The following is a 14,386-nucleotide window of genomic DNA, read 5'->3' on the forward strand; positions in this document are numbered from 1 at the left end:
GGGGGAGGTGGGGTAAGGGATAAGAGCTCAGCCTGCCCTTATACTTCTAACTGTGGGACTAGAGTGACGGGCACACAGGAGAAGGGGAGGGAGGCATTTATAACTTTGGTTAAGGTTCCATTACACCAAAAGTATCCTCCTGGAGGCGCGTAAAGGGTAGAATTTACTTTTACTGAGGCGTTACAGCCAAGGCTGAAGCTGCTGGCCATCCCATAGCAGGGAGAGATTTTGGGAGTGTACTTTGAACAAGGGGATACGTGCTAAGGTGGTGCTAGGTCCCGTAGGTGATTGTGACAGGTTGAACCCAGCCCGGAGGGGAACTGCGGCTAAGGGGGGGGCCATTAAGGGAGGCACATAGGAAGCAATTAGTGAAATTTATGGCCTTGGTTAAGCTTAACATGTTAACACCTTGCTGTACTAGAGTTAACCAGGAGAAAGGTTGGGGAGTGTTGCTTGGGGGTCTGAGTTGGTTAGTTAAGGTGGCCTCATTCTGTAGGACGGTGTTGCCTAACCGGCTGAGTTGGTCTATTTCCACAGGCACGAGGCGGGTATATGACCGGAATATTAGCCATGTGCCACTAGGGTGGCTATCTGTAGCTGAGTTGTAGATTTTACCTGTGGTCCCTTTTTCCCAGCGGCCATTCCAGGGGTCGCAGATGGCAAGGAATACCTTACCTGCGCTGTCAGTGGTAAGTATTCCCCCTCTCATTCTGTGCATGACACAGGAATTGTATGGGCATCCACCGTGGGTGGTGGTCCACCAATGACAGTAGTCCTGGGTTTGGTCATACAGAAAGCATAGGGCTGCGTTACCCCAGGAGTAAAGAATTTTGGACTTTGATGCTCGGAACTCGAACGCTATGGCTGACTGGCAGCCTACGGGCTGGCAGTCTGGGCAAGGTATTGGGTTTTGGTTGCGGGGCCTTCAGTCCAGGATTCCTGAAGGTAGAAGCGTCAAACATATGACTTGGCTTTAAGGGGAGTTATTAGAAGAGCTACTAAGAGGAGGTCCTGGAGGGTTAGAGGGCGATGGGTAGGGGACCCGGGTGAGACGGAGGCGAGTGGGGCCCAAGGGTTCGGACCTCCATTGATCATTTTGAGGGGCCAGCTTGAGGCAGGACACACAATACCACGGAGTGTGACCCAGGAGTTTGGTGGCTGTGGGGGTGGTTAAGACGACAATGTGGGGGCCCGACCACCTGGGCTGCAAATGCTGGACTGTTGTCTGACTGGATGGTTACAGGTGCCCAAGTGAGGGATGATTCCCTGAACCAAGAGGGAGGCTACCGTATTCGCAGTTTCCCTGGAGGTGGGAAAGGCTTCAATCCATCCAGAAAAAGTATCTACAAAAGTGAGGAGGTAGTGGAGTTTTTTGTGAGTGGGCATATGGGTAAAATTAATTTGCCAGTCTTGGGCCGGCAGGTTGCCACGCATCTGGTGGGTGGGAACTGTGGCTTTAAGCCTCCCTGAGACGAGATCTTAGAGCAAGTAACACATGCCTCGTGTACCTGCTCAATTGTTTGTTGCAGACCCGGTGAGAAAAAGAGGGGCTGCACAAAACGGTGCAACACCTTGGGCCCAATATGCAAGGATTGGTGGATCTCAGTAATAATTTTTGGGGCCTGTTCCCGTGGAAGGGCGAACTTGTTGTTTAGGAAGATCCAGCCCTGATCAGACTCGGTTCCTCCTCTTACTATGAGGGCCTGTTTTTCTGACAGCGAGTATACCAGTGGCGTGGCCGTGGTGAGGAACAGGACCAGAGTGGGGGCAAACCTGGTGCTGGTCAAGGATTTTGCGGCGGCATCCACCCTTGCATTGCCCCGGGAGATGGCATCCTGCTGGGCCTGGTGCCCTCAGCAGTGGATGACAGCGACTTCTTTGGGCAGTGACAGGGCTTGCAGGAGATTAGAGATTTGGGTAGCATTGGTTATGGGGGACCCTTTTGTAGTAAGGAATCCTCGCTCTTTCCAGAGGGCAGAGTGGCAGTGGGTAATAAGAAAGGCATACTTTGTGTCAGTATAAATATTTGCTCGCTTTTCCTGTGCTAGTGTGAGAGCTCGGGCCAAGGCGATGAGCTCTGCCTTCTGTGATGTGGTTCCATCAGGGAGGTGACGTGCCTCGAGGGTGGCTGAATCTGTGACTACTGCATAAGCTGCTTTTCGTTGTCCCTTGGCTGTCACTATCGAGCTTCCATCTACATAAAAGGTAAGGTCTGGGTTAGGAAGACGAAAGTCAGACAGGCCTTCCCGAGGTTTGGTAAATGCAACTATTAGTTCAGGGCAGGAATGGGCCGGAGGGGAGTGAGATGGAAGGGGAAGCAAAGTAGCCGGGTTGAGTGGAGAGGTAGAATGGAGGCTGACTGAAGGATTTTCAGTAAAGAGTAGGTGAAACTCCCGTAAGCAAGAGGGCCCTAGGTGAGCCAGAGATTTGTGAGAGAGATCGGTTAGCTGATGAGGAGAGAACACCGAGATGGAATGGCCCAAGGTAAGTTTTAGGGATTCCTTGGTAAGTTCTGTCTCCGCTCCCAGGGCCCGCAGGCAAGGCTGCCATCCCTTGACTGTGGGGTCAAGTTGTTTTGATAAGTAGGCTACAGGACGATATATGGGACCCAGGGGTTGGGCTAAGACCCCAAACGCAATTCCCTGTTTTTCATCAGTGAACAAGTGGAAGGGGCAGTTAAGATGTGGCAATCGGAGTGGGGGTGCTGTGGACAAGGCAGTTTGTACGGTTTTAAAAGCTTGTTTTACAACCCCAGAATGGGAGAGGGGTCCCGTGGGTGTGTCTTTAGCCGCCACATACAGGGGTTTAGCCAGAATGGCAAAGTTAGGTATCCAATGACGGAAAAATCCTACAAATCCTAGAAAGGAGAGGGTTTGGTCAGCAGTTTCTGGGGGCTGCAGTGAAAGATGTGCCTGCCGGCGGTCTGTTAATAGGCTCTTAGTCTTGGGGGTGAGGTGAACACCCAAATAGACTACAGAGGTGACTGACAACTGTGCTTTGGAGGGGGATACCCGGTATCCCCGAGACCCAAGAAAGTTAAGGAGAGCAGCAGTATGCTGCTGAGACATGGAGAGGGAGGGGCTACAGAGTAATAGGTCATCCACATACGGGAGAAGGAGACTGGGTTGAAGGGGGCAAGAGCTAAGTTCAGCCACTAAGACTTGTCCAAAAATATGGGGGCTGTCTCTAAAGCCCTGGGGCAGAACTGTCCAGGTTAATTGTTGTGACAGGTTGGTGTCTGGATCGGTCCAGGTGAAGGCAAAGAGGAAGTAGGACTCTGCGTGAAGGGGAATGGTAAAGAAGGCATCCTTGAGGTCAGGAACCGTAAAATGAAAGGTAGTGGAGGGAATGTTGGATAGTAGGGTGTAAGGGTTGGGGACCACTGGATGGAGGGGTACCACTGCCTCGTTGGTAAGGCGCACATCTTGGACTAGGCGGTAGTTGCCGGATGGCTTCTGGGCCAGTAAGATAGGAGTATTACAAGGGGAACTGGTGGAGATAAGGAGTCCCTGGGCCAAAAGTCGAGTGATGATAGGCTTTAGACCCTGGCGGTGGTTTTCTGAGATGCGAAACTGAGGATGGGAGGGAAAGTGGGTAGGGTCTTTGAGAAATATTTTAACTGGCGTATGATGTGTGGCCACTACAGGCTTAGAGGTATCCCATACCAAGGGGTTAACTATCTCAGGGGGAATAGGGGGTTTAGGCAAGGGGTTAAGACAGAGTGTGTTACTGGTTAGGAGTCGCAATAGGAGATGGGTGGAGGATGGGGTTCACTGTGGGGGGGCCAGTGAGTTGAAGGGTGGCCCCTAAAGTTTAGAGGATATCTCGTCCTAGCAGGGGAACTGGGCATGAGGGTATGATTAGAAAGGGGTGGGAGAAGGGGTGTCCCTCAAGGTTACAGGCTAAGGGACGAGTCTGGTTGGGACAGGAGGGCTTTCCATCAATTCCCATGACCGAAACCTGGGAAGGTATGGTAGGTCCTGAGTAGGAAGGCAATACAGAATAGGTAGCCCCCATATCCACTAAGAAGGAAATGGACTTACCTGCTACCTGTAGTGTTACCCTGGGCTCGGCAAGGGTGATGGGGGTTTCCAAGTCTGGGCCGCGTCAGTCATCCAGGAGGCCAAGAAGCTCAAATGGAGGGACTGCTTCCTTTGGACCTGACTGTCCCCCACGTAGAGGTGTTGGGGGTGAGCCTGAAGTCCGAGACGGGCAGTCTACCTTCCGTGTAGTGTCTGGCCCGTTTGCGGTTCGGGCAGAGTCCAGGGGGTGGACGTGGACAGGGGCACTGTTGGGCCCAGTGTCCCTCCTCGCCACATTTGAAACAGGGCCCGGGCAGGACTCTCGCAGTTTGGGAGGACCTTGAGGGGCCCTTTTGGAGAGGAATTGGTGGGTCCCCTACACCAGACGCTTGGTGAGCTGCCAGCCTCAGGGCTGCTACAAGAGCCTGGGTTTGAAGGCTTACCTGTTGCTGTAGATGGGCCTGGCGGGTGGCCTCAGCCTTCTCTTGGCCATTAGAAACTTTAAATGCCAGGTTTACCAGGTCTCATGGGAGTTTGGGGGCCCTCCTCAGCTTTCTTTAGCTTCTTCCTTATGTCTGGTGCTGACTGAGAGATGAAATGGGCTGCTAGGACTGTAGCCCCTGCTAGAGAGTCCGAGTCTAGTCAGGTATGGAGGACCATAGCATTAGTCGGTCCAGGAAGGCGGCTGGGTTTTCAGTAGGACCCTGAGTTATTTCCCGCAACTTATCATAATTAACTACCTTTTGGGCTGCGTTCTGCATGCCCGCTAGGAGGCACTGCAGCATTTGGTCTCGGCAGCGGTGGCCATCTTGGCCAGTTTGATAGTCCCGATTAGGGTCGGCCTCGGGGACCACTGCCACGCCTACTGGCATTAGATTGTTTGTGAGATGTACCTGATCAGTGTGTGCCTGGGCCGCCGTGAGAATGCAGTTACGCTCATCTGGAGTAAGAGTGGAGGACAGGATTACATATGTGTCATGCCAGGTTAGGTCATATGCCTGGGTGAGGTAGCGAAATTCCTTGGTGTAAGCAGTAGGATTGGTGGAGAATGACCCTAGGCGTTTTTTAATGGTGGACAGATCAGAGAGGGAGAAGGGAACATGCACTCAGACAACACCCTCTGCTCTGGCCACCTCGTGGAGGGGACAAAGGAGAGAGGTTTCGTTGTTGGGAGCACAGCGTGAGCAAGTGTGAGCACTAACAGGAGAGGCCAGGTTGGGACCCAGAAGAGGAGGAGCAGGAGGGGGTTGGGGGTTCCGCATAGGGCGGGGATTAGTGGGTCGGGCGGGGGGAAGGGAGAGTTCTTTGGCCAGATGGGGGTCAGAGAAGGCAGGAGGAGGAGGTTGGTGGAGAGGCCAAGGGCAGTCTGGGGGTGTCTTTGGCCAGGAGCACCTGAGCAGTATTGCAAGAGGAGCAGAGGCCGGGGTGGGAGCGGAGATGCCAGAAAGCCTGAATGTGGGGAACCTCTGCCCATTTTCTGTTTCTTTGGCAGAAGTTGTCTAAGTCTGTTAGGACATTAAAGTTGAGTGTGCCCTCCGGAGGCCACTTGGACTGATTGTCCAGAGGATACTGTGGCCAGGCCACGGTGGAGAGGAACAGTAGCCTTTTCTTTTTTATGGAAAGACCCAGTTTGGATAGGTTTTGTACCAGACATCCTAGTGGCGACCTAGGATCTGGGCGAGATTCCTGATTACCCATAGTTTGAGGGAGCACGAAAGGGTATTATACCCAACACGGGCAGAAGAACTCCTTTCCCGGGGGTGGTGGCTGAGAGAATCTACAGGCTGCAATGATTATAACAAGAAAGCAAATAAAAAGAGACAAGGCTAGAGCTATCTGCCACATGGAAGAATTAGAGGAAGTGTAAGGGGACAGAACTGGGAAGTGAAGTTTTAGTGGTATAAGAAGAGTAGGAGGAAAAAGGAGAACAGAGTTATCTCTAGAGGCAAGAATTCAGTGAAGGTCCCCTGTAGCCAGTGCTCTGTTACCCACTGTAGAATATCTGTTACTTCAAGGGAGGCAGGCCTTAACCACTGTACATTGGCTAACAGGAGTGTAATGAAGCTGGCAAATCTACAGTAAAGACAAAACCACATATAGTATTGACAGACAAAGGATGGTGCCCCCCAGATGGGAGACCAGTCTGATGCCTTCCCGGCCACGTCCCTGAAGGGATGTTTCAGGGCGTCTTGGCTAAGGTGTACCCATATAACCCCCGGGCCTGGTCACCTCAGAACTTTTAGTCTTGAGGGGAATCACCGTTATGCCTTATGACGTCCCCGTGGAATTGCGGGTTGAGGCCCACACAAAGCCCCGTAGCCATGAAGCCATGGGACTACACATAAACTTACTCACTCACTTGCTCGGGATGAGGAAGAGAAACCAAAAGTATTTAGGCAGGAGCTTGCCTGCCAAAGGGCTAGTTTGAGATTGTAAGCCAGGGGTTTGGTTCTGCTCCTGGACAGGACCCGGGCTTGTAAACGGGGCTTCTGATTACCCAAACCTTGGCCGCTGCTGCGGAGATGATCGGAAGCGCGGCTCAGCGTCCCGGGCCGTACCACCGAACACCGGAGGCTACGAGAGGGTTCAGGAAGGTGGGGACGTCTCCCTCAGATTCCTGGCCCTGAGAAACCCCTTACGGGGGAAGACAAGAGTGTAGGGACGTCTCCTCTATGCTCAGGTCCTCAGAACGAGGCCAGGGCCCTGGGCCCACGGCTAGAGACGAGGAGTCCCCGATGCGGCCACAATTACAAGCAGGGAGTCCACAGAGCAGGCAGTAGGAAAGGCTTTGGGCAACAGAAGTCTTACCTTATGGCAGAGCGGCTCCCTGGTCCAGCCTCGGGTGAAGGAGTCAGTTACCCCCAGGAGGGGTCTTACAACTCCTCCCGGGTTTTGGCACCAAATGTAAGGGTTATTGCCGAGTTAAAATGAGGAAACTTAGGCTGGAGTAAGAAAAATAAATGCCAATTTATTCAGCTCCCGGGCGAGGTTCTATGGTCCGGGGAAGGGGCCTGAGAAGTCATGCCTGACTTCTCAAGGCGTGGAGTTTTATAGCGAGTGAGGGTGTCTTGATTGGTTGTGGAGGAACAGGACGTGGACGGGGCAAGCTACTATTGGTAGGCGGGTGGGACTACCGGTGAACGGGCTGCCCAGGGGGAGCAGGACATGGACGGGGCAAACTGCTATTGGGTAGGTTTGGCAGGGCTCCTTTTACAATTTTGGTGGGGTTTTCCAGTGGCAGGCTAGGTGCCGAGTGCAGAGTCTAGTGTTGAGTGCAGACCTGGGTGCAAAGTGCAGAAGTGGGCGTTGGGGAGGCTACATGGCTAAGCCAGATGCTGAGTGTAAGGCTTGGTGCCAAGCGCGGAGCAATGACGTAGTTTTTACGTGCAGCGAGGGTGGGCATGTCCGAGCTCCCGGCAAGGCAACCGGCCTTACAATGAGTAATGTCTCTTTCATTGCATTTAGGGTCCTTGTCAGTCAGGAGAGGAGATAATTTGAAAGCTTTTTTTTTTTTTTTTTTTTTTCTCAATGCCAGAAATGTCTTTGGCTATGAAGCACCACAGAGGTAGACCCTGTGGGACTATCTGGGCCTTTCTTTTCAAATAAAGCTAGATTTAGATTCACGAGACACTTCTCAACCCACAAGGGGGTATTTCAAGGTAGGAAGGGCTGGGAAAGACTCAATATGCCAAGAAGTGCTCATTCAAATGTAACCTGATAGTCAAACCCAGGTATTGTCTCTATCTGGTGGACATCACTGGTGTTCCCAACTAGAATGCAGGCTCTACAGGGCAGGGATCTTTGTTTTGTTCACTAATGTACCCTAAGCACCTAAGACAATGCCTGTGGGGACTACCTGGAAGTGACACACTCCTTGACTGAGAGTCTGAGACACCTACAAGATTCAACAGTCAGGTAATTACATATACCTTATCTATTTTCATGGTTATGTCTCTGCTCTAAGACATTGTACTCCCACCCATTCTAGGGCAAAAGCATTTTAAAAACGAAACCAAACCAAAGCTCTAGTCTCTTTATAACCTGCATCCCACTATACCTTTCTGTTCTCAGGTCTTCATAATCACAATAGTTAGCTGTAGACTCAGTAATCTCAGGGGCAAGTTTTAAGAATGGATTTCGGCTGGGCATGGTAGCTCACACCTGCAATCCCAGCACTTTGGGAGGCCAAGGTGGGCAGATCACCTGAGGTCAGGAGTTCGGACCAGCCTGGCCAACATAGTGAAACACTGTCTCTACTAAAAATAGAAAAATTAGCCAGGCGTGGTAGCACGTGCCTGTAGTCCCAGCTACTTGGGAGCCTGACCCAGGAGAATTGCTTGAACTTGGGAGGTGAGGGTTGCCGTGAGCCAAGATTGTGCCACTGCACTCCAGCCTGGGTGACACAGCAAGGCTCCGTCTCAAAAAAATAAATAAGTGATATTTCTAGGTTTTCTTTGGGCAACTAAGGAAATTTTAAACAATTAATGCTATTCATATTTCAGTATAATATAAATTTAATGCAAAAATGTAAATTTAATGCAAAAAGAAGTGAGGATGACCCCACAATTATAAAAATTGAATATATTTAGCTAGAAAAAAAAAAAAAAAAACCTGATTTTGCATTTTGAAACCACTGATCCTAGGTCAATCCTTTCATCTAGTATCTAAGTGCCCAGCACCTCTTATTAGGAGCTGGAAGCAAGACAAGCAAGTGTCTGACACTGTGAATACTGAGAGCTGTTGACAACACAGGCTACCAATTCAATTCACAGGGTTACAGCAAACTTCCCAGGACAACTGCCTTTTACACTAAAACCTGAGGGTCAGCAGGAGTTCTCCAAAGATGGGAATCTGGGAAAGAGAACTGACTTCCAGATAGATAGGAAAACTAACATCCTTTAGCCTTTCCCAGTCATGCAGTAAAGTTGGTGGCAGAACAAAAATGACAAACTGAGTTAAAATTTGTTTCTACTGCAATGCGTTGCTCTGCTTTTCAGTGAAAATCCTTGAGCCCGCTATTAGCGACCTTGCTACTTCAAGTGGTCAATTTAGGGGAAGATCCTAAATGCAGACTGCTTTTCCTGCCCTTTAAGCCTTAAACCAATTAAATGAATTATTGACAGCCAGCAACCTGCATCCACTACAGACAGATGACACCTTGAATCATACCTTCACTTGAATTCATTTGAGTTCCAGGGACTGCCACTTCTGTGCTTTGTCAATCTGGGGTTGAGTCCTTTCCTGAAAACACATCATCAGTGTAACTAAGAAGTCACTGCTGTTCCTTGGAGTTGGACTGGAATAAGTTGGAGTGGGAGCTAGGATGGATGGAAAACAAGCCACACATATTGCTGCTTCTGGAAGCTTTGTTCTTTAATGAGCCATGGGGTGATTTGTTCATCAAGCTGCTTTTGTGTAGCCATACAGTGCATATTTTGAGTGACACAAACTGCACTTTATACAGATGATGTCTTGTTACCCCTCAACCCCCCACAAAGAAAAAAAGGAAATTACAAAGTGCCTGTTGATTGCATCCGGAATGTAATCAGTTCCATGGGTGAGATAAATCATTCTTCTTATAGAATTATTCTATTAAACAGTAAAATGTTACATTTCACAGGATATGTTCTTTTACAATACATAGTCTTTTAAAAATTTACACTCAGCATATTTATAAATTACTTAAAATCCATTAAAATAATATAATACTAATCTGTAGTCCACACCTTTCCCGTAGTAAATACAAATACTTGGTTCAAAAGGTGTAACTTTTATATGACCTCAGAGGGCTGATTGATAGGCATTAAGAATGGATGACTAGCAAGGTGACAGGCCCATTGTTGGGGCTTTTTTGAAAACAGTTTCAACCAAGGGATCAATATGAGACCTAATAGATCCATCTCCACAATCATTTTGCTGTTACCCTTTCAATATCAAATCAAATGTGGGAGTCATTCTAGAGAAAAGTGGTTAAAAGAAGTCTAGGGCATAGAAAAAGATGACTCCCACAGATAGCAAGGAGTTTTATCACCAAGGCCAGCGTGGTACTGGGGGACAGTGCTGGGGCGTTGTCACAAGAGCATGGGTGGACATAACACATTTGTCCATACAGAATGATGCATGCCCTGTGTCCAGCTTCCCACCAAGAAGAAAAAAGAGAGGAGGATGAGGAAAGCCATGGAGTATGTTTCTTTTTAAAATAAAAACGCTCTCAGCTCTGAACACATCCTGAGAATCCTTTCTTCTCTCTAGTTTACCAAAGTGCTTGTGAAAGGTAAACACTGATTAGTTACAGTTAAAAACACAGCCCACGGGCACTGAGGTGGGACTACAGAACCTTGCTGGACCACATCTTTTCAGCACACATCTGCGACCCTCTATCTTGGATGGTGAAAACAACTCTACTGTTATGAAACACAGAACGGTCTTCATTAACCTTCCAGCAGGGTAAGTACTCTGGCAGGTTTCCAAAGCATGAGAAGGTGGGTCTCTAGTACTCCATCCCAGGACCTCTGGCCCTTCTGTCTCTCTCTGCAAGGCTCATAGTTGAAGGGCTATACTGCCCTTTGTGTTTTCAGAAGCCCAGAGTGGCAAAATAATTTAAATGGCAGGAGGTACAAAGTACATTGTAAAATAAGCATGTCACCTCCCTGAATCCTCCCTGTATTTGCTGTTAATTTGCTTCAATTTGTGGTAACAGAATGAAATGACACTTCTCTACTTAAGTTACATTTTCCGTAATAATAAGTACATAATTATAGGGATACATTCACTTTAATGGGAAGAATTGAAAATTCAGGTTTTGTTTGGGGCTGGGAATGTGTGCTGTGACTAGAGTGCTCTGCATTGTGGAGTGCTGGCTCCAAATGGGGAGCTGCCACACTGCTGCCATGCAGAGCAAAGCAAACAAGCAAGGGAGAAGGACTATGGAACCACAAATGTGATGCACAATAAGGGCTAAACACCTTTGTAAGGGATTGTACTGTGGCATCACTTTGTGGTGACCTAACTTTATCATGTAGAGGGCCGGTGAGAACAGATGGATGCAGACACAGCACTTGGTTCTGAAGGTTTTTAAGAGTATGGCTTCATCTCTTGATCAGGCCAACAAAGCCTATTACCCCCTATGTAAACAACGGCTTTCCCTCAAAGGGAGGGCCCCACACTGCTCTCCACTCTTACCATTTTGTGGCTCTCTCCTCCTCACTCACCCACCTCAATCCTGGCAGATTGTTAAATCACTAGAAATCCACAAATCTAGCAACCAAAAAAAAACGAGTTTTTTTTTTTTTTAAATTGAATTTTACCCAAATTGGAGTTTCAGGTCCCTGAGAAAAATTATAAAGTCTCTTAACATCCATCACCTAGTTCCTATAAAGTGATCTATGTAAGTAGTTTTTTAACTGCCAAAACGCTCATTTTGCCAAAAAACCGCACAAAGATTTAGAAGGAAGAACCTGTGCCAACATGTGTTCTCCTGGCCATTGCTCTGGGCCACAGGAAATTATTCAATAAGGGCAATCTTTTTTTTAAATACAGGATTTAACCAACATTCTGGAGCAAGTGCAGAGTAACAATACCCAGCAGCACACTACTCTCTCAAGAACACTGAAACAGACTGTGCAGCCCGGCATGGGGCTAAGGAACCAGCAATCCCACTCTGACACACCATGCTGAGAGGTTTTCCTCTAGGAGAGTCTCTGAAATTCTGATTTTTAAAAGCTTAACATTTATTACTCCTCAGGACAAGAAGAACAAGGTGGCAGATGTCTATGGGATATAAAGCGTAACATTTGTTCACTAACTGTCATTATTCTGGAGATTTTAAGAGCTTCCTTTCTCTGGCCCAATTCTAAACCCAAAGCAGGGAGAGGTAAGACTCCTGCTACCTTTAGCTGCCACTCAGAATTATGCTCCAAGTCTAACCTCTGGGGCTGGCCAGTAACCACTGAGGCAATGGCATGAGGTTCAGTGTTGTGTAACAGGAGAGACTCTGCCTTAACTAAAGACTTACTACTTCCACAACTTCAAAGAAGTATGAAAAGGAAGAATAACCAAAATACAGGTTACAGATGGTGAAGGCTCTTTTTCAGAGCAGTGCATGTAGTAGCAAGACAAGATGCATTTAGTAACTTTAAAAATAAACATTTCACATACTTAAGAAAGGCTATCATGTTTCACTTTTCATATATTATAAATAGCAAAAACAGATTTCTAATTGAAACTTAAAATGCTATTATAACTCAGGTGTATGAAGACCACCCAGTGGTGAAAATGATGTCTTACTATCCCCTCAACCCAGGGATGAATGGCTCTCACCCCCTTGTCCAGTGGCCCCTAATCTGTGGGAAGAAATTCCATGGGAAGGAGGAAAGCACAAAGTTAAAAAGAAATATACTTACTATACATATATATATTTACAGTAAACTTCAGTAACCAGAATATTAACAAAAATAGCTTCAAGTAGTCCTTGATTTTTTTTTCCATCATATTTAATACTGATGGTCTGAGAAAAGATAAAAGTTAGATGGGTTATATTAAAAACCTTTTTATTTTTTGGCAGCTTTCTGTAACATTTATTCATGCAAGGCTGTATGTGAAAGTTTCTGGAGAACTGACTAGACGGTCACATTATTTGACTGAGTCTGTGGTGGGAATCCACCAGCAGATGAACAGGCTCATATGCGGTTTTCGGTTTGATCTATACAAGGAGAAAAACCTGAAGGGCTTAGGATGAAACCTTCCTAAGTTTAGGGATCACCATGTCTCTGGGAAACTAAAAAAACAAAGTAGAAGAATCTGGTCCTAGGACTAGGAAACAGAACAGTATGGCTACTGACACTTCAGTCCATGCAATGTATTTGGCAGGAACTAAACAGGAGTTAAACCAGCACTGATTATTATGACATTAATCATCATCAAAAAACAAAATAATAGGTATTCTCTTCTTCACTGTATAACGAGAGAGCTAAGACACACTCTGATGGCTTCATGGAAACAACCACTTTTTTTTTTGCTTTCCCCAGAATATAACATGGAGTGTTTTTTTCAGAAATCTTAAAATAGAGGGCTCAGACTTTTTGTTTATAAGTTTTTGGAAAAAAATTATATCCAACCCCAGCTCCTAACTATCCCAAAATAAACCCAAACACCTTTTGCTTTCATGGTTAAGAAAGATGTATATGTTTTCTTCAAATGCCAGAAATGAGAGGCTCCCTCAGGCCCACAATATCCCGCCTAGTTCAACACCCACCTTTGGGAAGGGAAAACAGGATACGGGAGAGGCAACTACAACTGACCAAAATCCCCAGGCCCTAGGTGGCTTTGTTTAGTGAAATCTCAATTCAAATAGAGCAGCCAAGGCACAGCTGGCACCATCCCCAGCAGGCTTCAAAGAGGCCCTTCTGCTTCTGCAGGAGGCCCAGGAATTCAGCACATACAGTCGTAGCCATATGCTTAGAAAAGAGGCAGGACCACAATTAGGATGGACTATTGTGAACGAGGTGATGAAACACAGACCCAAAGGTGAGATGTGTTTACCACTCTGCAGCCATGGAGGGAAACACATCTGCCAGTTCAGACCATAAATTCATTATTTCCAAAGAGTGCTAGCTGTTGGTTGGAGGTGCAGTCTGGGTCCACAGTTTTTCTGCGGCCAGACATGACTGTCCCCTCTGGGGTCTCTTTGGTTTTCTGAGGTGAGTTTTTCACATTCTTTAATTTTTGTTTGCCCTTTTCTGGGTTGAAGGTTCCTCTGCTGATGAACTGAGGCCTGTCTTCCAGGGATTTGGTCTGGCCCAATGGTCCTTCCATTCCCAGGGCCTCATTAGCTGAGGCAGCTCGGTAGAATGGAGATTTGGAATAAATCTGAAATCGTTTTCTGGTCCCATGAGACAATGTAGTGTTAGACAGACATAAGGAGGACACCGAAGAGTCCACTACATCGAAAGAGTCTTGCTGCTTTTTAAGCTGCTTTCGCAACTTGCTGGAAGGTTCGGACTTGCCAGCTGTCTTCAGGGAGCTAAGGGCTAAGCTTCTCTCTAACGCGAAACAGAGACCAAAGATGTAAATGACAGTTCCCTCTAAAGCAAATCATCATGTAAGGAGTAGGTGTCACTGTTCACACATGAAATTGGGTGGGATAAGATTTGGAGGGTCCAGGCTGACCTACTATGGGCACAGTCATAATCAAAGAGAGCTCACCATCCATTTGTATATATATCATTTCAGAATCATCCCCAAGGAAATCTGGCATTTGACTATGCCACCAGCAGAAGCCTAGAACAGTCACTATCATTTAGAAACCAGCCAGGATATGTAGTAAGTTCTCTGTCTCCCTGAGATGCCATTCAGTTAAACACCTC

The 14,386-nt window shown here is 47.5% G+C and overlaps 1 protein-coding gene across 9 annotated transcripts in view; it reads right to left on the reverse strand.

Annotated features, from left to right (window-relative positions):
* Nucleotides 1-9,374: 9,374 nt before the first annotated feature.
* Nucleotides 9,375-14,386, reverse strand: part of MYO9A (myosin IXA) — a 274,327-nt gene continuing 269,315 nt past the window's right edge. For all 9 annotated transcript variants that reach the window (XM_032244686.1, XM_032244687.1, XM_032244689.1 and 6 more), the window contains one exon: nucleotides 9,375-14,062. In XM_032244686.1, the coding sequence (XP_032100577.1) occupies nucleotides 13,599-14,062 (464 nt within the window). In that variant the 3' untranslated portion in view covers nucleotides 9,375-13,598. The remainder of the gene's footprint in view (nucleotides 14,063-14,386) is intronic.

This window comes from Sapajus apella, unplaced genomic scaffold, assembly GCF_009761245.1.
Source record: "Sapajus apella isolate SASKATOON/1434 unplaced genomic scaffold, GSC_monkey_1.0 scaffold55, whole genome shotgun sequence".
NCBI lineage: Eukaryota > Metazoa > Chordata > Mammalia > Primates > Cebidae > Sapajus > Sapajus apella.